The sequence below is a fragment of the Vicugna pacos genome, chromosome 6, assembly GCF_048564905.1.
Source record: "Vicugna pacos chromosome 6, VicPac4, whole genome shotgun sequence".
Lineage (NCBI taxonomy): Eukaryota > Metazoa > Chordata > Mammalia > Artiodactyla > Camelidae > Vicugna > Vicugna pacos.
In genome coordinates, this window is record NC_132992.1 from 70,515,652 (window position 1) to 70,543,142 (window position 27,491).

The window sequence follows — 27,491 nt, forward strand, 5'->3', positions numbered from 1 at the left end:
TTTATTAATGATATTTCACTATTAATATCAGCTCCTTATGGTGTAATCCACAGTTTTGAGTAAAAGGACTACTCTGCTGGGTTATAAGATATATTTAAGGATTAGATTCCCATTACAGTCACATCAACAAAACTGGTAGAGATTTTGGCAGGTGAAAAAGAATTCTAGTTTGGAGAGCTATGGAGATGTGAAGCTCTTCCAAAAAACACTACAAGAACAAAATTTGAATATGTTATGAATATATATTTCTTCAGTAAACATTTAACTTTTTCTTATTTTTATGAATTGATTAAATTATTTTTTCAAAGTGAATATATTTTTCTTATTTCAAAATTTAAAACCTCCACATTATAGAACAGTCAGAAAACAAGCAACATGAGCATTGTATTAGCTGGTTCAGGTTTCCAGTAAAAAAAAAAACCACAGACAAGGGGTTTAAACAAAAGTTTGTCTTCTCAGTTATGGAGGCTAGAAGTCCAAGATCAAACCACAACAGTGTTTTTTGGTGAGACCTCTTTTCTTGGCTTGCAGATAACCACCTTCTCACTGTGTCCTCACATGGCCTTTCCTTTCCGCCCACCACTCCTGGTTATCTGTTCCTCTTCCTATAAGGACACCATTCCTATTGGATTCAGGCCCCACTCTTATGGCCTCATTTAACCTTAATTACCTCCTTAGAGGCCCTGTCTCCGAATAAATTCACATTGGAGGTTAGGGCATATGAATTTTGAGGGGACATAACTCAGTCCATAACATTTAACCCTTGTAATATCCTTTCAGTTATGTATGTGTATGTGTGTGTGCGTGTGCTATGTGTAATTTTTAAGAGGATAATACTATTTTGTTTGGTAACTTGCATTTTAAATGAATACATGACGGCTATCTTTGCAGGTGAATAGATGCATTTCAGCAACGTTTCTAACAGAAGTATATTATTTCATTGCTTGGATGCTTATAATACCAATTCTCTTTTGTTGACATTTGAGTTGTTTTTCTTTTTGCTATTAACTTTGAACGTATATTTCTGCGCATTTGTTTGATTATTTCTTCAGGATGAAGTCCAGGAAGTGGAACTGCTGGGTCAGAGGTGCTGACGTTTCTAAAGCTTTTAATACATACTGCCGACCGCCTCCGGAAAGGCTGTATCAATTATAAACAGCAGTGTATATATGCGTCCTCATTTCTCCACACCCCTAGCAACTCTGACTATCTTTACAATTTTTGGCTAACTTCATAGTTAGGGGTAAAAAGACTTCTCGGTTGTATAAGAACCAACATTTCATGCTTTCAGTTGCCTCAGGCCCCCTCAAGAGGTTGGGGGAAGAAGCTAACTGAAGAAATGCAGCCGCGTGTAGCTTAGGGTATCCCGGATCTGACAGATCAACAGGTGAATTATAGCAGGGAGTCAAGAGAACCGGAAGGGCAATAAGCAAGGGAACGGAATTTAAGGGTTTTTTTATGGGAGGGGCAACTGTTACAGGAACATTTTAAAGTTTTAAAGTTTAGGCAGGTACGTCACTCCAGATTACCTGAAATTGCTTTCACAAGGGAAAGAGACAGCTGCCGACCACTCTGCGAGGTTAAGCTCCCACGCCCTCTGCAGCACTGGGAAGAAAGCGGCTACCCAGCCGGAGGACTAGGGCAAACGCCGCGCCGTCCCACAATGCCCCGCTCGCGCCCCCCTGAGGGCGGAGAAAAAGGACCGCTGCCAGGGTAGGGATCTGCGCGAGCTCTGAGAAGTGCGCACGCGCACTGACCCCGGCGGGCCCTAGCAACCAGAGCAGTGACAGTAGCAACGGCCGGAATGGTGAGTACCCTCCAGGCCTCGCAGCCAAAGCTGAGAGAAGATTGAAGGTGGAAAAGGCTGACTGTGGAGTGTTGAGGGTGGGGGAAGTCATCGAACAGCGGAAGGGAGCCGGTAGCGGATGCTAACTCCATGGATTTAGAGGCCTGAGGCGAAAGAGAAGCCCTGGTACCGGGTGGCCTGGGGTGAGGGCGGCCTGGGGCGGATTGGAGGTTGGGTTAATGGGGAAGGACTCGGGCAGAGAAAAGGGAGGGCAGAGAGCAGAAAATTCTCGAAAAAGGGCGGATTAGAGTGGGGAAGGTGATGGAAGGGAGACTGTGAATCAGGATATCGTTTTACACAGAAGTAATTTCCCCCTGGAGAGAGGGGAGGTGGAGATGGCTGGTTACGAGAGGAATGCGTGTAACACCGATGGGTTGCCGCAGTGTTTGTAGCCTGTGATGTGCCCAGGTTGCCCTCTGGGGCAACTGGCAGAATGACTGCCAGTTCAGTTAGTTATTAGGTAGCATTGTATAAAACACTCTGATAGAATATATTAGGGTAGTGTTTCTCTAGTTTCAGTATGCATAGATATGATTTTGGCCTAAGTTGGAGAGCAGATCATTAATTTTTAATATAATGGGGGTTCAGGAATGTGTATTTCAAGTGATTATAAAATTGGAGGACACCCCAGAACACTTTGAGAAATACTGCTGCCTTAGATTTGAAATCTGTCAGCAGTCTACCGAACTTCTTCATGAAGTAATGATTTTACCAAGTGATGCTCCTCAACTCCTACTTAAAATAAGCACTGTCTTGCTTACATACTTGGTAGTTCCAGCTAGTAGTTTGAAAAGGGATGTTGTTGATTGCTTATAGACCCAGCCAAAGCTATTTAGCAAAGTATGTGATTGTCCTGCCTGATGGAAATGTTTATAAAGAATGCGTATAATTAGTACTCTTCTTTTTGTGATTTCATTGCTATGTAAGTGGGCAGATATTGATCCCAGGAAACTGTAAAATTAGTTTCCTCCGCTGCTCTCCTTACTTTATTCCACAAGCATTTAGCTGAAAACCAAGGAAAGTGAAAAATTCTGGAACCTAGATTTATATTCAGGTGAAGAAATAATCAGCCCTAAATAATCCTGAAAGCATGAACCATGAGAATTATCAAAAATCTTCAAAGAGAGAATCAGAACTACTAATTAGATTAAACTAGCTGAGGCTCAAACCCATAGTTCTGGGGGCCTCTAGAAATACAATCCCACATATTTTTTTAATTAAAAAAATTAGCTTCCAGTATCTTAAAAATGATCATATTTCACATCAAACCCAAATTTCTGGCTTCCCTGAAAAATCAGAAATACCATATTTTCACCGTTGGAGTCATTTTCCCCCACATTTTTGTATTACTGAAATATGATAGTGTAATATAATTGGCAGCATCTTTTCTTTCTTAATCGTACATAAAATAAAGGAGTTACTTTCAATTAATAGAGTTTTCGTATTTGAAGAAATGTGATATTAGAGTAACTCTTATCCCAAAGCCCAACTGTCAACAGTTCTCTGAAACCTCTTTATATGGCCAGCTTTACACAGTTAATGATGTCCATTGGTCCTTTAGGCATTTCAGACTTTGATTCCTGCTATCTATAGGGGAACTAGTGACCTTTTAAACTAATTTACAGATAGCTAGATTGCTTTTAGCTAGGTTGCTTCCAACTTGAAAATGTTCTTATGTGTCTCTTTTTTTTGGACCCATGCAAGGGTTTCTCTGGGAAATGAACCCAGGAGTGGGATTTTGCAATCATAGGGTCTGTGCATACTTAGCTTACCTAGGCACTGTCAGACTGCTTTCCAGGACAGCTGTGGTAATTTTTACTTCCTTCAGTAATACATGAGGGTTCCTATTTCTCTACATTCTTATCAACTTTCTAACTTTTGCCAATTTGAGGATGTATTTTAGTATCCCATTGTTTTACTCTGCATTTCTCTGATTTTCAGTAAATTCAAATACTTCATTGTTAGTCATCTGGATTTCAGTTTCTGTGAATTTTCTCTTTATATTTTTGCCAACTATTTTTGTTCATTTTTGAATTTTAGGAGTTCCTTGTATATTCTAGATATTAGTCCTTTGTTGGCTTTATGTTGAAAAAAAATATCTTAATTTTTCTGTTAACTTGTCAACAGTGTTCTTCATTTGCTGTACTACATCTGTTCTAATATTTGTCAGTTTATCCTATTGTGTTTCCTACATAGATGATCATCTGCACATAGTGAGTTTTATTTCCTTCTTTTAATCATTCCAATTTGTATTTCTTTTTATTGTAATATTGATAAAGATTTCTTGTTCCATGTTAAACAGTAGCCGTGATAGTAAGTAAGCATCCTTAATGTGTTTGGGATCTTAAAGAGAATACTTTTAATGTTACCTTCCTAATTTGGCCCACCTTGACCACCTTATTTAAAATAAATATCCTCCATACACATATACACACATCCTAATACCCCTTACCAAACTTGGCATTTCCTTTTTCCTTAGTAATTGTCACCTTCTAATTTACTATATAATTTACTTATTTATTATATATATTATTTACCGTCTGTATCCTGCCAATAGATGTAAATTCCATGAAGGCAGGGATCTTTGGTTTGTCCACTGATATAACCTAAGCAAGTGAAAAAATGTTTGGTACATAGGAGATAATCAATGAATATTTGCTGAAATTAATGAATTGCTCCATTAAGTATGGTGTTTGATATAGCTTTTTTATATGTAACTTTTATCAAGTAAGGCATTTCACTTTAAACCTTAGTTGAGAGCTTTTAAAAGGAGATGTAGAACTTTATTAAGTGTTTTTTTCTACACTTACTGAAATAAATGTGATTTTCTCCCTTTAATCCAGTAATAAATGATTTACATTTATAGATTTTTCTGTTGTTAAACAATCCTTATGCTCTTGGAATAAGCCATTTTTGATCATGATCATTATACACTATTGTCTTTGGAGATCTAATATTGTGTCTAGAATTTGAAAATCTGTGTTGGGAAGTAAAGAGGGCTCCTTATCTGATTATGGACAGCATTAAGATTATTCTAGCCTCATAAAATAAGTTGGCAGCTTTCCTATGTAACAAGGAATATCTGTTCCTTGAAAGCTTGGTAGAACTCACTTGTAAATTTATCCAGGCTTGGAGCTTTAGGGAAGGAGGGTGAGGGTAAATCTTTTTGATTATCTTTTTAATGTTTTAAATGATTATGGGTCTATTCAAGTTTTCTGGTTCTTCTTGTGACAGTTTTGGCACTTTTGTTTTTTCTGGAAATGTATACTTGGTCTAAGCTTTAAAACTTATTGCCATATATTTGCTTATCATATTTTATTTTTTAAATCTCTGTGGTATCTACGTTATTTCCCCTTATTATTCTATATTTTTAATTTGTGTATCTTTCTTTTTTGCTCAGGCAGGCTTGCCACAGACTTAAGAACCAACTTTTAGTTTTGTTAACCTTTCCCCCCCATTCTGTTTTTCATTGATTTCTTCCTTTATATTTCTTTCTGCCTTCATGATGTACTTTTTCAAATATCTTGAATGTTTAGCTTATTTGTTTTCTGTCTCTTGTTATCTTATTTTTAAATGAATGTATTTGAAGCATAAGTTTTCTTTTAAGTGTTATATTCCTCAAATTTTCATGTTCTTTGTCTTTTAATATTTTACTTTAATTTATAATTTTATTTTTAATTTAAAGGTTATTCATTAGCATGTCTTTACTTTATAGACATAATTCCTTTTGTTATTGTTTAGGATTCTTTCTTTCTTTTTTATGAGCTCCAGCAATAATTCAAAAGATGTCTTCCTTTTCTCATCTTTAAAGTTTTAAATGTCATATTAAATTGAATCTAAGATATTGTTGATTATAAGGTGCAACATTATTTTATGTTCCACTAAGAAAGAAAAACAAGAAATTGGAATTAGTCTATGACATAATTTCCTATCACTTAGAATTTTTATTTTGTACTTATTGACAGAGTTATTTTAAATATATTTAGGCATATAGATTTTTATCATGTCATCCTTTGACAAACATAAAAATGAATATGGTATGTATAGTGAATAAAATGGTTAATATTCTTCTAAAACTTCATCACTGCTACCTGGCTGCAAGCAATTATAAATTGTTCCTGGTTGTAAGATGTATCCAAATTTCAGAGATACTAAAAATGTAAAAGAAGGTGTAAATCTTAGAATCAATGAAATAAGATATACTTTAATATCAGTGTTGAAAACTGTGTGTTTTTTGTAAACCAGGTGGGAGTAAAGTATACAACATTACATCATGATTTTCTTAATTTCTCTGAGAGGCATTTGAATAAATCATTCTGATTTCAGAAAATTAAAACACTCTCTTTGCATATAAAATCTTAAGGAAAGAAGTTGATCTTTTTAATGGTAGATGCCAAGGCTAATTATTGCATGAAAATTCAGTCAGCAAATTATACCAATAAAGACAGCCTTGTTTTTTCTTTTCTTTTTAAGGCAAAAGCAACAACAATCAAAGAAGCCCTAGCCAGATGGGTGAGTTTTTAAGTTTTTACTTCTTTTAGAAACCATACAAGGAGAATTTTTGGGTAGTTACTTAAGTCTGATCATTCAGTACAAGAAATCTTTGTGATATTAGAACGTTTAGCAATCTTGACTGTGGTAGTGGATACATGAATTACACAGGTGATAAAATTGCATAGAACTTAATACACACATACAGAAACATTCACACATATGTACAAATGAGTACAAGTAAAATTGGGAAAATCTGATTAAAATCAGTGGATTGTATCATTATTGATACTGGTTGTGATATTACACTATAGTTTTGGGAAATGTTACCATTGGGGGAAACTGGAAAAGTGTATAAGGGATCTCTCTGTATTGTTTTTTATTAACTACAAATGAATCTTCAAATATTTCAGTAAAAAATTCAATTAAAAAAATCTGACCACTGTAAAATTTAAACATGGAAAGGCTGATTAATCTGTTATTGTAAGATGGCTGGAATCTCTATGTTACAGTACATTTTCTTTTTCAACATTACCGTCATTAAACTACATGTCATTTTCAGGTGATAGAGTGTCACGCGAATTGTCTAGGTTTTAGGAATGGTAGTTTTAGCCTCTTGGAAGTTGGAACAGAGACAGCCAGTGTGGGCAAGTGAAAATCATGCATAGACAACTGAAAAGACATCAAATAAAAATACTAAAGTGATGCTCAGTATCACTGATCATCAGAGAAATGCAAATCAAAACCACAGTGAGATATCACCTCACACTTGTTAAAATGGTTATCATCAAAAAGATGAGAGAAAAGTATTGGTGAGGATGTGGAGAAAAAGGAACTCTTTTGCACTTTGGTTGGGATATAAATTGGCACAGCTGCTATGGTGAACACTATGGAGGCTCCTCAAAAATTAAAAGTAGAACTACTGTGTGATCCAGCAGCCCCACTTCTGGAAATATATCTGAGGGGAATGAAATCACTATCTTGACAAGATACCTATATTCCCATGTTCATTGTAGTGTTATTCATAATAGCCAAGATGTGGAAATAGCCTAAATGTCCATCAATGGATGAATGGATAAGGAAAATGTGTATATATACACAATGGAATATTATTTGGCCATAAAAAGATGGAAATCCTGCCATTTTCAACAACATAGGCGGACCTTGAATGCACTATGCTAAGTGATACAAGTCAGATAGAGAAAGACAAATACTATATGATTTTACTTGTATGTGGAATCTGAAAAAGTCAAACTCATAGAAACAGATTAGAATGGTGGTTGCCAGAGTTGAGGGTGGAGAAAATGAGGAGGTGTTGGTCAAAGGATACAAACCTCCAGTTGTAAAACAAGTTATGAGGATCTAATGTACAACATAGTGACTATAGTTAATATTGTATTATATACTTGAAAGTTGCTAAGAGAATAGATCTTAAATAATCTCAGCACACACATGAAATAATTATGTGAGGTGACAGATGTGTTAACTAACCTTTTTCTGGTAATCATTTTGCTATATATACATGTTATCAAAGCATCACATTATATACCTTAAATATGTGCAATGTTGTGTATGTCAGTTATATGTCAATAAATCTGTAAAAAGTGGTATCATTTTGTAATGTATAGAAATACTGAATCACTATGTTATACACCAGGAGCTAACATAGTGTTGTAGGTCAATTATACTTCAACAAACTCATAGAAAAAGACATCAGATTTGTGGTAACCAGAGGTGGGGGGAGGGGGAATTGGATGAAGAAAAGTGGTCAATAGGTGCAAATTTCCAGTCACAAGAGAAATAAGCACTAGGGGTGTCAAGTACAGCATAATTAATATAATTAACACTGCTGTATGTTACATATGAAAGTTGTTAAAAGGGTAAATCCTAAGAATTCTCATCACAGGAAAATATTTTTTTCTTTTTCTTCTATTTTGTGTCTATATGAGATGATGGATGTTCACTAAACTTATTGTGGGAATCATTTCATGATTATATAAGTCAAATCATTATACTGTACACCTTAAACGTATTCAATGCTGTATATTAATTATATCTGGAAAAAATAGATAATACATACACAAAATACTTTTTTAAAAAGCATATAGTAGTTTAGAGAGGAAACTGCATTGTAAAAAAGCATGCATTAAATATAAACCAATATTTTGAATATAACATTCTATAAAATTTGAACAGTTGTAATTAGCATTGCAGATAGAATTTTCATAGAGTATGGAGGTGGCTTCTCAATTTCTATGCCCAGTGATGATTTATTTGACTATATTACCAGTTGTTTTTTGTGTAGTAATGTATCTTTTGCTTTTGTAGCTGGGTTTTGAACAAAAAGTCTTTCAAGAAACTTGGTGTCTAGGGAAAACAGACAAAGTGGTAGGGTAATGAAGTATTTAAATTCTTGTTTTAGTGCTTATTAACTTCTTAGTATTCTAATTACATTTTAAAATTTCGTTTCTGTTTGGTTAATGAAAAATCAGTTTTATTTAATAAAAAATTATGAAGTAGGCTCAGTATTAGATTTGATTCCCTTGAATCAGATTTTAGAACTGACTTTATTTATTTATAATAACAAGTGGTTGGTTTTTTTGGTTTGGTTTGTAGGTTCTATTTCTAGATTACATTATGGCCGTAAATCTTCGACTTTCAGATTATTTGAAGACATCATGCTCATTCTCACACTGATTAACCCCAGATTTATTGAGAATCTACTGGATGTCAGTCTCCCCTCTCCTAACCTACAAATGTATGGCACAAAAATAAGTAATGAGTGGATGTGTATTAGATTTCTTTCAACTGATTATATATTTTTTATTATTGACGTGTTTCGATTTGATTATTTAAAATAAGCTTCTTTTGTATCTTGTATTACACTACGTTATAGAAAACATAGGAAAGCAAAGATAACGGTTCCTGAGCTATAGGAGTTTCTTAATTTGTTGGAGATATAGAGCTAACTCTAAGTATTGATATATTACAGAATATTATTAGGCAGCATATACTGGTAATTAAAATTTGTATTGTGTACTTAGTGCTGAAATTAAACTCTAAGGTAGAATTTAGTAGTAAATTATAGAGCAAATAGATTTGACTTCAGCTCTGTTATAAAGAGACTATCTTCCAAAATTCTTGGTATTTGGGGGTTCTAGCTCAGACTAAACTGTAGATAGGAAAAGGAAGATGAGATGACAAAGAAAAGAGCTGATCTTACAGGTCTGAATCTGATACTTAGGAAAAGGTTATTTAGGGACAATGAATTCTTCCCAGGAAAATGTTTTTGTTGTTGTTTTTTATTTTTGTTTGTTAATTGATAGGCTCTTAAAGGATTTTAAAAATTACAGAAATTAAAAATTACTTTCTTTCCCCCTCTTTTCCATTTGGTTGAGATCTAATATTGAATTATCCTAATCAGCCACATATAAGCCTAGTTATCAGGTTCAGTAAGTAAATGTTGTCAATAAGTGAATTGTAAAGAATGTACAGAATGATTAAATGTTGACAATTGTTTTGAAATAAACATTGAAAAGCCTTGGGAACTTCTGGCCTTTTTTCATTCCACATTAAAATCCAAGATCATTAGGGGAGTGGGTATAGCTCAGTGGTGGAGTGCATGCTTAGCATGCATGAGGTCCTGTGTTCAATCCCCAGTACCTCCATTAAAATAAACAAACAAACAAACAAACAAGCAAACAAACCGAATTACCTCCCCCTACCAAAAAAAAAATCCGGGGTCATTTTCTTCCAAATTAATTTTTATCATAGGAAGAGAAAACCAGTCAGAAGCCATCCGAAGCCAGAGAGATAAAGCTGTACGCCCAGATTCCCCCTATAGAGAAGATGGATGCGTCCTTGTCCACACTTTCTAATTGCGAGTAAGTTCTTTTGTCTTTTTTTCATCCTTCTAATATTGCTGTTAAGTTTCCCTTCTGTTTCTAAATACACAAGCCAGAAAAACATATTTTTCTGTGATCTTCATTTCTTTTTCTTTCTTCCTTTCTTTCTTTTTTTTTTTCTTGCTTAATATGATTCTCTCTTTGGCAAGGGCAAACATAAAGGACTGTTGGTTTATAGTATTATTAATAAAGTAATTCTGAACAATACAGTATTTTTTACATACAATTTTTATGATATGCCTGGAAAATAGAAATTCCCTGTCTCTTGGGAGAAGCTAAATAACACAATAAAACTATTACTCTGTCATAAAATCTAGTACTTTCTCTTATAAAATTAGACACCAAAAAAAAAAAGTTAAGGAAAGAACAACAAAGTAAATCCAAAGAAAATAAAAGGAGATAATAAAGATAAAATGTGACATAAATGAAGTAAAAGACATATACAAAAAAAGAAAATTATCCACCAAAGTCAGTACTATACTTACTTAGAGGCACAAGAAACACTGCTTTAAAAAAACTTTTCAAATTATGTAAATACATTGTAAAACATCTAGAAAATATTAAAAGCACAAAGGAAATAATATCAACCAAAATTACACCAATTTTTCTTGCATTCTTTTTTATTGGAAGTATAGTCAGTTTACAATGTTGAAATTATGCCACCTTTTGAGAACCAGTGTTAGTAGAGTCTTCTAATTTTTTTTGTAATTGGGATCACATTATACCTATTTGGTAATCCTATTTTCCCATGACTTTAAGTATCAGATCTGTATTAATTCTTTTTAACTTATTTCTAAATACTCCACATACTTTTTAGCAGGTTCTGTGGCTAATATGAGGTAGTTTTACCATGACACCTTGTAATCATGCTCTTGTCAGGGCTGTAGAATATTATAGAATCACTTGGGGTTCTCCCTGATTTCTTCATCCTATGTTCTTCTAAGTGTGGTCCCCTGACTTCCTACAGAATCTCCTTGGGCGGAGATAAGCCCCACTCCAAATTTATAGAAATAGAATCTACTGATGAAACGAGGTATCTGTATTTATAATAAGCAACTTGAATGATTCGTAGACACGTATTTGTGAACCCATACATTAGGTTAATATCTGTCTTTCAAATTAAAAGGAAAAGCAAACATATTTAGTTGTTGCATGCAACTTGTCCTTTGTGATCAGAACATAATGTATTATATAAAAATCCACCTTAGATTTTTTTTTGGCTTCAAAATCATGATTTCAAAGAGCATTATTTCAAAGTGGTCAAATATGTTTTTATCATAAAGCCATATCAAAGGCAAGCATTTGAGAAGGTTTTGTGCTCCATACCAGAGTACCTTGGAAACTGCTTAGAAAAAGTCAAGGTGTTCACATTATTGCTGACAGATCTTTGGGCAGGTTGGCTAAAAAACAATTAGAGAATTATTCCCCCACCATATTCTCATGTTTTCCACTCTTGTTTTTCACTTTCACTGGTAGTTTTTGGGAGTGGGGATTGACTTGAAAATACAGAAATTTGACCAATAATTTACACTGTACAGTAATCGCTTTTCCTGTTCTAAGCAGAAAGAATGAATAATTCCTCTTCAGGTAAAATCAGAAAGGATAAGATCACATGTTCTAGAGTCAGTTTTGGGTTTTAAATTTGGCTGTGTAACTTCCTGTCTGTGTAACAGGCTAATTGCTTAACATCCTTGTGCCTCTGTTTCCTCATTTGTAAAATATAGATAATAATAGTTATTTCATAGGATTGTTGTGATGGTTAAAATAGTTAATACATGTAAAGTACTTAGAAGAGTACTAGGCATACATTAAGTGTTCAATAAAATTAGCTTTTATTATGTTCTTTCCATGAAATATTACTAAGATATTAAACATTTTTGTCAAGAAAGGAAGACTAAGAATGTGTAATTATGCTCCCTTTAAACTTTTGTTTTTATACAATTAAAATATGTATAGAATGAATCTAGACAAATATATACAAACTATTAAAAGTAGTTATCTCTGGGGAAATGCATGGGGTGCTTAGGATTACATATAGTTTTTATAATATACATATGATGGACATGTTTCCAAGTTGGTATCTATAGCCCAATCTTGTTTGTTTTAGTGGCAGAATAGTATTTCATTATCTGTATTTCTCAGTTGATGAGTGTTTATAGATTTTTCCCAGTTTTTTGCTATTACAATAATACAATAAATAATCTAATTTATATATCTTTTGGCATTTGTATTAGTATTTCAATAGGATATATTCCTAGAAATGAATTATTGGGTCAAAGAATACATGCATTAAAAAATTTGGTGACACCAAATTGCCCTCAAAAAGGTTTTTTGAATTTTATACAATGAGTGTGTATTAACTTTGTAATCAGGAAAAATGTATGAGGATTTCTAAGTGAAGGAGTACATGCCGTGTCTGAGAGGAAAAAAGGATTCAGTGTAAAAAGGAAATGTGACTTAATGTCATCTTCTGTAGGCACTAGAAGAATAATTTCTGATATACCATTAACTTTTTTTCATATTAATTCAAGTTTTCCTTTCTTTTTTTTTTTTAGGAAGCTTTCACTGTCTACCAACTGCATTGAAAAAATTGCAAATCTGAATGGCCTAAGTAAGTGATCCACAGTAACAGATGGTTCTTGGATTTTTTAGTTATTTGGAACAAACATTCCAGAGGCACTACATAATCTTAGAAGCTTGCACCTGTTTTAACCACAATAATTGTCAGATGACAGACTATATAAACCATGTGTCTTAAGTTTGATTACCCAAAGAAATTTGAGATAACATGAAACCTGAACATTTAAGACATTTTGAAGGTTTTATAGAGTTAGAACTGAACTATCTTGAAGAGAAAAATCAGATTTTTTAATTGTACTTTTTGTTCAGGTTTACCTTGTGTTTCATACTTGTTATATTTATATATTGTAATAATAATATATTGTTATATTTTAAAGTTTATTACTCACCATCCCTATTTTTCCTATGCCGGTGCTCCTTATGACGTGGACACCTTCCCAGTTGCCAAGGCTCCTTGTGCTAGTTGCCTATAGCTACGGAAACTTGGTGGCTTAAATACAGAAATTTATTCCCTCACAGTTCTAGATGCCAGAAGTCTGAAATCAGTTTCACTGGGTCAAAATCAAGGTCTTGAAAGAGCCATACTTTCTCTGGAGGCTTTAGGGAAAAATCTCTTCCTTGTCTTTTTTAGATTCTGATGGCTGCCACATTCCTTGGCTTGTCACTATATCGCTTGAATATAACGGTCAATTTGCCCTCTCCTCTTTTGTCTCTGCCTTATCTTTCTTTCTCACCCTCTTATGAGGATGCATGTTATTGCATTTAGAGAACACCTGGATAATCAAGGATATTCTCCGAGTCTTAAGATCCCTTACTTAATTATGTCTGCAAAGTACTTTTTTCCCACATTTGGTAACATTTACTAAGTTCCAGGGATTAGGATGTAGGTGTCTTCTGGTGAATCATTATTTACCTATCTTATTTCCACTTTACTTCCCTCAAGCCCTGCATCCAAGTTCATCACTAAGTTCTGCTGACTCTACTCTGAAAGAGCCTTCAAATAAGTTTTTGTTTTTCCATTTCCAGGAGCTGCAGCTTTAATTTAGACCCTCATCATCTCCCCTTTAGGTCGTGTTTTCAAACATTTTTAAACACTTCCCACAGTAAGAAATACATTTGAATTAGTGATTCAGTACATCTATTCATATGAATATACGTATCAAATATATGTATACTCATATGAACTGGATTAAAATTTATAAAAAAAATAATTACCTTTATAGCATCGGTTCCTAATAAAATTTTTAGTGTGATTTCATGTTTTTAAAATGCTTGTCCCAACCCACTAAATTGATTTTACATGACCCACAGTTTGAAAAAACACTCATGACTTTTGTTGATAACCTCCCAATTTATCTCCTTGTTGCCTATCTTTCTGTTCTTCAGTTGAACCAGAGTTTTCTTTTTAAAAATATTGTTCTTATTATTATTCCTCCATATCAGGGACCTTTAATGACTCTCCTTTGCCTAGGAAAGACCAGATGCCTTAAGGTTGCATTCAGAGTCATCTAAAAGCTTATAACACCCTCTTCACATCCAAACACATCATTCTTTTTCATGATGTTGTACACTTGTTAATGCAATGGTTTTCACTGAGAACAGCCCCTTCTTCTAACAGGAGAACCCTACAAGAAATAAAATTAAGATCGAGAATGCGGAGTTTAAATGTTATTTAGAGGGAGACCTCTAAAGACTTCTCTAATCTCCATCATCATGATTACTTCTTCTTTGGGAGGATTTACAGTCTACCTTGGATTATAATAATAATTACCTCTTCATATAGTTATTGTGAAGATTAAATGAGTTAGTGTGTATAAAGTGCTTAGAATAGTGCCTGGTGCATATAAATGCTCAAGAAATATTACCTGTTATAGTTAGTGAGGAATATGTTCTGTCTCTTTAGATAATGAGCTCCTTGAGGGCAAGCATCACATCTTATTAATCTTCTTACTTTCTATTCCAAATCTCTATCTCACCCCAACCCCGGTACCATACTCAAAGTTGCATTCAGTATTTATATAGAGCTGAAGAAGTGTTTACTATTACAGTTGTTTATAAGATTGTTCAGTCTATTCTAGTTTTCACTGACTCATTAAACAATTTGAGATGTTTCATTTTGTTCACTACTTCATTTCAGTTTCTTTGTCTGTAATTGAAATAACTTGCTTAAATGAGACTAAATTGATAACATGTTATTTATCAGTACAGATAAAATGCTTTTCTTTCATAAAAAACATGACTATCTATAGCCAGAATAGAGCCCAGGGAATTTGGGGTTTTCTTTTAATATTTGATTTAATTAAAATAAAATTAAAATTTGCTTCTCTGTAAAAAAAAAAACATGACTATGACAATATGAAAATGGATAATCTTCTGAATAGGGCTAGTAATGGGTTTTAACCCATTCTCTTTGGTCAATTAGTAGTGACTCTCAAAAAGATCTTATTAAGAAGAGTTCCAAAAATTCAAGGGAAAAGAGTACCTTGATCAATTATTGATGTCTGATGTAGACATGAAGTGGGAGAAGATAGGCATTTATATAGTATATTTACTATACTTGACTCATCTCATTTTAATCCTGCTTGTAACAAATGGTATTTCTGCAATGTACAGAGGAAATACACTTTTGTGACTTTGCAGCAAAAAGAAACCAACTCATCCACATAAAACATTGAATATATGACTGTAGCTTCCCTCCCACCCCCTTCCTTTCATAAGCACTATAGTCTTACCTACTACACTAGATGAAAGGATCTGAAATAAGTAGGTATTCCTATTTCACAGGGGTTTTATAAGGTGGAATAACCCTAACAGCAATATGTATTTATTGTACCAAACCTGTATGACATGACTATGTTCAAAACTGTGGCTAAATAGCAGTACTATGTGAGTATTAATACTCACATAAAAGATTAGAAAGTAAGTTTTGTTGGTAAAAATTATACTTTTCTCCTTCAGTTTACTAAATACATTAACATATAAAACTTTTAAGATGCTGTTTTGATTTTTGTCAGGACCTATGAAGAAACTGTGTTTTCCTTCTAGTGGTGCTCTACTTATGCCACATATAAAACATGGAAAATACATAATTGTGTAATATTGGAACGTTTAATCTACTAACTTTGATGTCATAATTTACTTCCTTATACAGCAATAAATAAGATCTTTTTAGTCTTTCATTACCATTTTCATGTGCATTTTTTAAGAGTTGTATATATTAAGTTAGATATTATCTTTGAAAGATTTGCATATATCTATTATCTCCAATTTCTGAGGTCATTTCTCAGTTCTTATCTTAGTTGACCTAAGTATTTTTTTTTAACTTTTTTTATTGAGTTATAGTCATTTTACAGTGTTGTGTCAAATCCCAGTCCTAAGTGTATTTTGACATGGATGATTTCTTTCCTCTTTGAAGCAGTCTCAAGATTTGGTTTCTAGGACACTATACCTTTCTGATTTCCTCCTGCTTTTCTGGCTATTTCTTTCCAGTCTCGTGTCCTCGCATTTTAAATATTGGCGTATCCCAGGACTCAGCTCCTAGATCTCTTCCCTTTTCTGTCTTTACCTACTCTCTAGATTATCTCATCCAGTTCATAGCTTTACCATCTACAAGCCAATATCTCCTAAATTTGTATCTCTAGTCCAGGCAACTCCTCTGAACTCCATTCACACATTCAGTTTTGCTCAACATTTCCACTGGATGTCTAATAGGCATCTCATGCTTAGCATGTCAAAACTGAGTCCTGATATCCTTCCCCAGCTCTAGATAGGCCAGCTACTTGTGTGTATCTCAGATAGTGACAACTCCTTCTTCCAGTTGCTCAGGCCAAACTTATTGGTGATTTCTTGACTTCTCTCTCACATCACCCCATATAAGGCCTATTATCTTTGTAATTTCATCTCCTATTACTCTTCTTTCATTCTCTCAGCTGGGTTGTGTTTTGTGAATACTTCTACTATGGTCTTGCTTCAGAGCCTTTGCAATTGATGGTCCCTCTGCCTGTTCTTCCTCCAGATATCCTCATGGCTATCTGCTTCGCTTCCTTTGAGTCTTTATTTAGAAGTCACGTTCTATCTAAAATGTCAGATGCTCCCACCTCCTGACATTTCATTCCTTTTACCTGCTTTTCTTTCTGCTTTAAACTTGTCACTATCTAATATACTTATTTGTTTTATTGTCTGCCAAATATTAGCTCCATGACAGCAGGAATTTTTATCTGTATTATTCACTGTTATATTGCAAGTGCTTATAGCTGTGCCTTGCATGTAGTAGATGCTCAATAATTGTGTATGGAGTGAATAACTTTTTGAATAAGCTTTTTATTCTGTATGAATTAGGAGAAGATAAAATAGTATTTTTCCATATCAAGAAACTAAATTTAAAGAATAGTTGATTATGTGATTTTCTTAAATATTTAAATTTTACACGTTTATAGTTATATGGGGTGTATTTATTAGGGCTGCCATAACAAATTCCACCGACTGTGTGGCTTAAAACAACAGAAATTTATTTTCTCACAATTGTGGAGGCTAGAAGTCTGAAATCAAGGTGTAGGCAGGATTGATTACTTCTGAGGCCTCTCTCCTTGGCTTGTGGATGGCCATCTTTTCCCTTTGTCTTCATATAGTCTTTCCTCTGTTTCTGTCTGTGTACTAATCTCTTCTTATTAGGGTACCAGTCATATTGGACTTTACCTAAAATGATGTCATTTTACCTTAATTATCTCTTTAAAGGCCCTATCTCCAAATAAAGTCACCTTCTGAGGTACTGGGGGTTAGGACTTCAACATACAAATTTTGTGAGGACAAATTCCAGCCATAACATGGGGTCTTGTTTCAATAGTTAAACTATTGAGCTTGAATTAGATCACTTTAAAAATACCTCATTCTTAAAGCTAAATGTTTCTCATAAGATAATTTAAAATAATTTATTGAATTAAATAGATTAAACCCAAAGTTTATATAACTATAAATGCCTGATACACATTATTTATTGTGTACTCACCATGAATTAGGCACTATGCTGAATATTTTAGACAATTATCTCATTTAATCTTTATATTCTTATAAGATAGATACTATATTTCCTCATTTTACGTAAGATAAAACTGAGATTCAAAGGGGTTTGGTTGTTTCCGTAGAGAGTTAGGATTGGAACTTAGTTAAATGGATTTGTGTTCTTAACCATTGAATTATGGATGTTATAGAAGAGTACCATCCAACAGAATTATCTGCACTATCGCAATACAGTTGCCACTAGCTATATATAGCTATTAAGCTCTTGAAATGTGGTTAGTGTGAGTGAGAAACTGAATTTTTAATTGTATTTAATTTTAATTAAATAGCCACATGTGGTTAGTAACTACCATATTGGACAGCATATTTATAGAAGTTGTGAATACTAAATGTGGAACTTATGCATAAGTAGTCAGAATAGTTTTTTAGGACAGCAATGAAGTTTCCTGTGTTTTACTAGAGGTCTTTTATTTTAATTTTGAAAAATAATATATTTACATGGTTTTATGCAAATAGTTCAGAAGAGGTTACAGTTAAAAATATCTTTCTCTGACCATAGACTGACTCTCAGTTCCTTCCAAAAAGCAGCCACTGTTTCTACTTTTCTTTTTTCTCTTCCAGAAATAGCCTATAGATATACAGATAGAAACATCCTTTAAAAAAAATTCAAATAGACATTTTCTTAACCAAATAACAATCTAATTATTTTTTAAGTGAAAGTAAAAGATTTAAAAATATTAATTCATTTGATTTCACTTCTAATACTTTGTAGAGTGAGGTGAGCTATGTGTAAATATGTTTCTGTTTTCTGCTGTAAGTCCTCATACTATAAAAGACTTGAAATATATATGCTCCCAAATTTAAAGTTCAAATCTTCTTTACTCTTATTTTATCCTTGTAATATTTTTACTAGCAGCAATTTAAAACCATGCATTCCAAATAGCTAACCATTTTAAAATTTAATATTGGCATGGTGTACAATTATCATTGTAGTGTTTACCTTAGATGATAGGTCAGTGTTAGTTCCTATTTGATTACCACTTTTTATTCATACAGCCTTTATTATTATATAAGGCTATTTATTATTCAAAATTTATTAAACTTTTATAATATTAGATTTACATATTGTATAATATATTTCTAATAAACCAAACATTGCTTTATTTCCTCTACAGAAAACTTGAGGATATTGTCTTTAGGAAGAAACAACATAAAGAACTTAAATGGACTGGTAGGTTCTTATTTATTACTTTAGAAAAGCATACGCTCTTTTTCTTTAGTATATAAATAATACTTGTCTGTTGCTGAAACTTTACAAAATAGAAAAGCAAATATACAAAATACCTATAAACCACTGACAGTTTAAATACTGCTAACATTTTGATTGACATCTTTCTTGCTTTTTTTCTATTCTTTGATGGACATGTTGAGAATGAAATCATACTGTACATATTGTTTTGCATCTCTTTTTTTTACTTAATATGTAAAGATAATCTTCCCATGTCATTCATTCATTCACTCAACAAATTGATGCAATATATTTCCTGAATGCCTACTTTAAGCCAGGCATTGTTCTAGGCACTGGAAGTACAGAAGAATATAAAATAAAGTCCATGCTCTTATTGAACTTACATTACAGTAGAGGGAGACAGACTAGAAAATAATTATATAATACACAAGGTGGTAATGAATGCAATGAAGAAAAATGAGGGATGTAAGAAAACATAAATTGATGGGAAGTCCTCTCTGGAAGTGAGGATGTAGGCTGTAGAACTGACCAAGGGACAAATGCTCTAGACTTGAGAGGGACAGCAAGTGCAAATATCTTGAAACTGAAGCTGTCTGGTATACTTGAGTTGCATGAGGGAGAATTGTCCTCAGTGAGGTTGGAGAGGGAGCCAAGAACCTGTCCTTATAAGACATGATAAGATTTTAGATTTTTTTCCAAGTGGCTTGCAAATCCATTGGAGGTTTTTGATCAAAGGATATAACTTGAGTTTTTAAAATAATTTTCAACTACACCCTTTTTAATGACAGCATAATATTCTATTTTATTGATGTACTGTAATTTATTTAAATCAGTTACTTATTATTCATTATTTACTTCCAGTTTGGAGTTATTATAATCAATGCTGTTATGAATCTCCTTTTAGCTATATTATTGCACACATCTATGAATAATTCCTTCGATAAATTCCTTAAAATGGAATTGCTGGGTCAAAAGGTATGCATTTCTTTTAAGGCTTTTGTGACATATTATCAAGATATCCTTTGGAAAGTTTGTAAGTTTATACTCCCACCAGTAATCTGTGAGGGTTCCCGTTTCCACTTCAACCTTGGGCATTTTTCAAGTTTTTGACAGTGTGTTTTATTTGTATATTTATTGGCCATTTGAATTTCCTTGCAAAGAAGTTCAGGTAAAACAATATTGTGAAAGTAAGCAATTTCAGAAAAGATGAAGCTGATTTCTTTTTCTTGTATATGTTCCCCAAAAGACAACTTTTTAAAAAGTGCTTATTGTTAAATACTTCATAAAAATTCTGGAATATTTTGTGACTTTGGCTTCCTCCACACCCTCCCCCAATAAGTCTAGCTTGTGCTTCATAAGGGTCAAAGAGTTTGAAACTTCAATGTTCCCCAACAGTAATCTCCCAAGACCAGACAGGCTAAAATGGCCATCCACCCCATTTACAGAAACAGCCAAAATGCCTGAACAGTAGTCAGTGCTCAGAGGTACAATTATGGAATTATCTTGAATTATCTGAATAATATTCCCACATCTGCATGTCTACTTACTCAGGTAAAGTGTTACTAATAAATTTATAAAATGCTTGGAAATTCTTAGAGATTACATCCTGGAGTTAAATAAAGGAAGTTTTCTCCCCAAAAACCATAACCAGTAGATGAATTGTTTGCTTTCTAGCTAGATATGATGAGTAAAATCCTAATTATCTGTAAAAAAAATTTTTTTATGTTCTAAATGATTGGTAAATTTAAAGACATTTTGCCTTCTCTTCATTCTCTGAGCCTTAGATGATAAAAAGTGTCAAATACAGGAACATTATTCATGATGGATAAAATATTAAATTGTAGTATAAAAATTCAGAATTTATTATACTTCAAGCTAAACATTACTTTGAGTTATCTATAAAGGAAGAATTTGCAAATAAACGTACCCTGGAAGTTTTAGAACCAAAACTAGATGCTTGTTGTTTTCCCAGGTATTTACAGAACACCAGGTTCTCAAATATTAATATGGTATATAATTTTTCCCATGAAATGTAATATATACATAAAAACCACATAGAAATTATAAATACAGGATTAAAGGCATTCATGAAGATATTATTTAGCTGAACCATCACTTGCTTAGATCTCTTTACTTTCTATAGACTCCTATCAATAACACTCAGCAGTTGGTTTTTTTTCCAGGATGTGTGTGTATATATATATATTATACATATACCAAAAACAACATTTTATCAGTCCAAAAGCTTTACTACTTATGCATAGACTAAAGAAAAGTAAATCTGCATAGGGATACAGATGCTAGACTTTGAATAGGTTCACATACAAACTGATTTCTTCATCTGGACTCATCAGCCTCATAGCATGATTTAAATAGCTGCCTATGTAAGTTACAAATGACTACTCAAATATGTGAAACATGGAATGTTAAATTGAAGGAAAGGAATTTATTTGAAATGCCTTAGGAAAACTAACTATTAAGGTACATTATAAGCCCATTTATATATATGATCTGGCCAGCCTCTGCTTTTTTTTCAGATCTCATTTCATATTACTCATCTTTCTAGTTAGTAATCTGTAGCCACTTGCCTTCTTTCTCTTTGTTGAACATACCAAGTTGATTCCCCCCTGAGGACCTTTGTACTTGCTATTTCCCCTGCCTTAAAAACTCTGCAACCCTGGATTTCCATATTACTCATTCCTTCTTAATTTTCATACTTCAGCTCAGATGTCACCTCCTCAAAAGAGACCCAGCTACCCTGTCCCTAAAGCACTCCTCTAGGCAATAACTCTTACCACCTATAATTTCTTTCCATCTTTCTTATTTGTTTGTTCTCTTTCCCTCTCTCTATCAGAGACACAAACACAAGTCCTGATAAGCATGTCAGTTTTGTTCATCAGCATCTACATTAGTGCTTGATACGTGTAGCAAGCATTCTATAAATATTTGTTGAGTTATTCAACATATTTTATTATTAATTACAATAACTATTAGGTTAAATATTTAATTCTAAGAGTAATATGTGTTAATTATAAAAATAAGCAGTTCATAAATATGTGGAATGTACTGTGAAAATCTTTACTCTCCCCACCTGCCTCCCCAACTCCATGAGGTAACAGAAATATTTGTATACTTTAAATTTTTTTCTGTGCACATACAAATAAGCAGTTATCTGTCTGTGTGCATGTGCATGCATGTGTGAGTGTGCATGTGTGTGTGTGTAGGAATTACCTATATGTGTATGTTTGTACTGATACTATACCAGGCATATTTTTCCTGTTTTTTCTTTCAACAGTATATCAGGAATCTCCTTCCATGTCAAAACATGCAGATTTAATGCATTCTTTTTTAATAGTGTGATTTTCTCCAGTATCACTATACAGCAATGTATTTAACTATTCCTGTACTGCTGAGCATTTGGATTATTTCCAGATATTTTCTTGAGGAAGGGGTGTCTCTCTTTCTTTTTTGCTGTTACAAATCATGCTATAGTAAACATCTTTTCACATATATCCTTCAGCAGTTATTTGAGTGTTAACATGGGCCAGATTCCTAAAAGTAGAAAAGCTGAGGTTATTTATGTGCATTTAAATTTTTGTCAGATTGCTCCCAATGCTTATGCCAGTGTCTACTTCTATCAGTGGTATATAGGTGAGGATTATCCCCTCCACCCCCAACATCCTGAGTATTATCCTTACTTCTAATGTTTGCCAATATGATAGACAAAAATGGAGTATTATGCTTTAATTTGTATTCTTTAGTTCATTGTGACTTTGAACATCTTTTTATATATTTATTAGTTATGTATGTTTCCTCTTTAAATTGACCAGACATATTTTTTACTACTTTTATCTTTTTCTTATTAAAATCTAGGCATTCTTCAGTGTTCCTAGTAATTATCTAGTATTGAGACTGTTATTACTATTATTGTTGTTGCAGTTAACATTTATGAACTATGTAGCAGACTCTACATGGATTATCTCATTTAACATTCACAACAAGTAGATAATGTTCTCATTTTAAGATAAAAAATCCTCAATCCTCATTTTAAGATAAAGAAACTGAGGCTCAGATAGTTGTGTAAAGTGCCCAAGCACTGCTGAACACTATCACTGAGATGGGCAGTTTGTCAATAGCTATTACAGTCTTCAGTGTGTATTTACTTTGTCTCAGCTATTCTATATTAGGAATTTTTCATACTCAACATACATGAACAAAGATGATGGACCAAGTATATTCATTGCAGTATAGCTTGTGTAAAAGACTGCAATCTAATGTCTATCAGTGGTAAACTAGCTAAATAAATAATATATATCAAGGGGAAAAAATGAGGTAGGAATTACCTATATGTGCTGAAACAGAATAATTTGCAAGATATATTATTAAGTAAAAAGAAGCAAAGTAGATATTTTATGTACATATATGCATAGAATATTTCTGGTGATAGCTGTTATCTCTGGGGAAGGGAAAAGGGCGTGGGTAAGAAAGAGAATTTATATTTGTTTGTATTGCTTGATTTTTGTTATTGTTGTTATCTTGTGTGTTACTCTTTAAATTAATAAAAAAAAAGACAAATGATCTCCCCCCCAAAAATACAAACAAAATATTTGTACAGTCATGTTCATAGCAGCATTATTCACGATAGTCAAAAGATGGAAGCAACCCAGGTGTTCAACTACAAATGAATAGCGAAACAAACAAACAAGATGATGAAGGAGAGAAGTACAGGAGGGAAGAGGAAGAAGAGGGGGAGGACATGGTCAAATCTAAGCAATCTGATTGAAGATTTCACACTGCAATTTAATGCAAACAGTTTTCAGAATTATTAAATGTATTTTATTTTAGTTTGTTAATTTGTCTTTTTACTTTATTCATAATTGCTGTATGGAGTTTTAAAATTTTTATTTGTCAAATTTGTCAAATTATTTGTTTCTGCCTTTTGGCATTAAAATGCTACTATGAACATTGGTATCCAAATATCTCTTTGACCCTGCTTTCAATTCTTTTGGGTATATGCCCAGTAGTAGGATTGCTGGTTCATGTTTTTAATTTTTGAGGGAACTGCCACAGTTTTTTATAGCATCTATACCATTCTACATTCACACCAACAGTGCACAAGGATTCCAGTTTCTCCATATCCTTGCCAATACTTGTTATTTTCTGTTTACTTGATAGTAGTCATCCTAGTGGGTATGAGGTGCTATCTCCTTATTTCAGAGTCAGAAACTAAGAAAAGAAATTATTTGTTCACTCATGGAAGCAGGCCAATTTGCTAAATGCCTATTCACTCGATGTCCAATTCTCCAAAGACCTAGTTTATTGAATGACAGATTTCATGAAATTGATTGATACAAACTTAGCCAAGTTTTACTGATTAATATTCACAAGATTGCTTCACCAAAATCTTGTCTTTATTACCTACTTAGAACGATATAGAAAATTGTGTTGCTTAGAATGATTTCAACACCTTTTGAACTTTTCTTTAAGGTTTTATTTAGTGTTAATTTTACTGCAGCTGTTTTATCCCAGCTGTTGGATTTGTCAGTCCATTTTTGTATAATGTCAGTTTCATATTTTAGACACTGATAACTTCTCAAATGATTAAAACACAGAAAAATAGTAATCCTAACTGAGTTGATGAGTGAATCCTTATATTTAGAAAAGTACAAAAGACAATGGAATAGATTAAAAATGTATTGAAAGACAGAACTATGCCCTGGACATCCAAAATCTATCCAACATTTGTAAATCAATGAGAAATTCTCCTTCTGCAAAGTTATATTCTCAAGTAAAGTGCCCCAATGCACTGAAATTTGGTTATGGCCAAACAGCTGCATCCAAATGGCTGAAAACTAAGCTGAAACTGAATTAGCACTTTAAATGAGTAAACAAAGCAGGACATACCTTCAGAAGTTATCCTACCTAAAGTGATTTCTATCGTATTCTGTCCTATCATATTTAAAATGAATTGCTATAATTTGTAAGTAAACAGTTTCTCAGTAAATCAGGAAAAGAATAAATTTAACACATTGACCATTTGGTGAATTCATCAAATTGGCTTTGTGAAAATTGACCAAGAGTCTTCGTCTGCACTTGTAAAATGACACTAAATAAGTGGCAGAACCCAGAATTGAGCCTACATTTTCTAATTAGTATGTAATCACTATTTTTTCTGCTACCTCACACTTTCTAAATTGAAGACATGAGATGGATGGAGATGCAGTACAATGAAAATGTGTGCAATAAAGTTTAAATTATCTGAAAACTGATTCCCCTCTTCCAAAAGATATGTGTGACATACTAATTAGATCTTTTGAGAGAAGATATCAGAATACTAGCTGAAGGGGTTGGTTAAATCACAAAGTTCTGATATAAAAGTGCCCAGATGGACTGTTATAAAAATTTCTTTTAATTTGAAACTTATTTTTCTACTCAGAAAGTTGAAACTAAGATGACTTGTGGGACTTGAGATGACGCACACAGCTAACTCAGGCCACTCCATTCTCAGCTTTTCCCCTTGTCTCCACCAGTATGGAAAACGCATTAAGGATCTTTATCCAGGGTACATTTATTCTCTGTAGTCTTTGAAGGGTCAGTTACCAGGACATAGACCTGGGCCCTACATTCTAGGCATTACCATGTGGATATAGTATAAATTCTTTTGGGTTAAGAGGGGGTTGAGCATTGAATTGATTCTACCTAGTTTGTTGTTGTTGTTGTTTTAAAGAAGAAATAATTACCATATTTTCTCTTTTGTCTATGAAAGAAGGAAGAGTCTTTGTACCACCATTGATTGTATCTAAAGTGATAAGGTATTTCCTCTCTTGGTGATTTCAGTAGCTATTCTTAGTTCAGATCAGTTTGAAGAGAGGAAGAAAATATTCTAGTTGGCTTTCTTAATGAGAAAAAACTCCCACACAGTCTTTAGCAATCCTGCCATTGGACAGGTGGATCTCAGTTCTCTCTAAAAACCATTGTCTTTATGCTTATAAGGAAGGTGATGGAAGGAAAAGCTTTCAAATGAGCATGTAGAGCGGGAAGGTGTAGCTCAGTGGTAGAGTCCATGCTTAGCATGCGTAAAGTCCTAGGTTCAATCCCCAGTACCTGTGTTGGTTTTTTTTTTTATCTCCCCCTCCCCCACAAAAAAAAATCATGTTAATCAAATTGCTTTCTTTTTCAGGAAGCAGTAGGAGACACGTTAGAAGAACTGTGGATCTCCTACAATTTTATTGAGAAGTTGAAAGGGATCCATGTAATGAAGAAATTGAAGATTCTCTACATGTCTAATAATCTGGTGAAAGACTGGGGTAAGCTGAGGCTGGCTTTTTGCTAACCTTCTACCTCCTGCTTATAGAAAATAACCCAATAGGGAAGGAGATGTGAAATGGGGACATTTCTTTCTAAGCACAGAGAGAAATAGCTATAGGAGTACCTATATTTCAGTTAAACACTTGAAATTTACATTTAAATATTTACCTAGAATGATTATAATTGAATAGATTCTGATACTATTAATTGTGAAAAAAATTATTGTCCAAAGGCTAAAGAGAATCAGTTTAAATTTAATAATTATTGGGTGGAAGACTTATTTAACATCTACATTGCTTTGCTTTTTATTTACATTATTTGTTCAGCATTTTAAAGCCCTATTATGTACTGTGAACTATGACAGGCTCTTGAGATACTTATTTGAATGACGCTATCCCTGCCCTCAAGGGGAGATTAGTTTATAAGCTAATAATTATAAAACTGTGTGATAAGTTCTACAATAGAAGCTTGAATGAGTTGCTTTAAGAATCCAGAGATGAGGGACTGAGTAGAGACAAAAGCAGTTTAGCTTAGCCCGTCCTGATGCAGTACAACATAGAGAAGACCTGTCACTGGAGACTGAGTTGATTCTGAACCTCATTTCCTCTTCTTATCCCTTCCTTAGGCTAGCATAAAGGTAGATGAGGTATGTCTCCCTTTCCCTCCCTTTCCATAATGTCCTCAGAGAATGACTTCATATGGTAGAACTTCCCTTATTTCCTTCAGAATCTCAAATAACAAATTGTTCTGAATAGTGACAAACGGAGGGGTAGTAATATTGGAATTCAACCCCTGAAATCATAACGGTAAAACTTGCCATTTTAATGTGGAATGCATTCTTTGTACTTATAGCTGAATTTGTGAAGCTGGCAGAACTGCCATACCTGGAAGACCTGGTGTTTGTAGGCAATCCCTTGGAAGAGAAACATTCTGCTGAGGGGAACTGGATTGAAGAGGCTACCAAGAGAGTGCCCAAACTGAAAAAGCTAGATGGTGAGTGTCTCCGAGGCAGCTTGGAAATGTTTTCTGGTTGTAAGAATTGAATTTGTAACCTAGAATTATGAATGGGAGCAAAACTAAAGAAAATGATAGGTTG

At 33.5% G+C, this 27,491-nt stretch overlaps 1 protein-coding gene across 4 annotated transcripts in view; it reads left to right on the forward strand.

Moving 5' to 3' along the window:
* The first annotated feature begins 1,708 nt into the window (after positions 1-1,708).
* The window catches only part of DNAL1 (dynein axonemal light chain 1), a 32,855-nt gene continuing 7,072 nt past the window's right edge, over positions 1,709-27,491 (forward strand). The window contains exons 1-8 of one of the 4 annotated variants that reach the window (XM_072963395.1): positions 1,791-1,807; positions 6,320-6,358; positions 8,954-9,095; positions 10,112-10,221; positions 12,798-12,853; positions 19,014-19,069; positions 26,268-26,394; positions 27,248-27,388. In XM_072963395.1, coding sequence (XP_072819496.1) covers positions 10,187-10,221; positions 12,798-12,853; positions 19,014-19,069; positions 26,268-26,394; positions 27,248-27,388 — 415 coding nt within the window. In that variant the 5' untranslated portion in view covers positions 1,791-1,807; positions 6,320-6,358; positions 8,954-9,095; positions 10,112-10,186. Of the gene's footprint in view, positions 1,808-1,836; positions 1,973-6,319; positions 6,359-8,953; positions 9,096-10,111; positions 10,222-12,797; positions 12,854-19,013; positions 19,070-26,267; positions 26,395-27,247; positions 27,389-27,491 lie in introns of those variants that run through there. The other 3 variants (XM_072963394.1, XM_006206051.4, XM_072963393.1) reach the window with 3 other exon arrangements.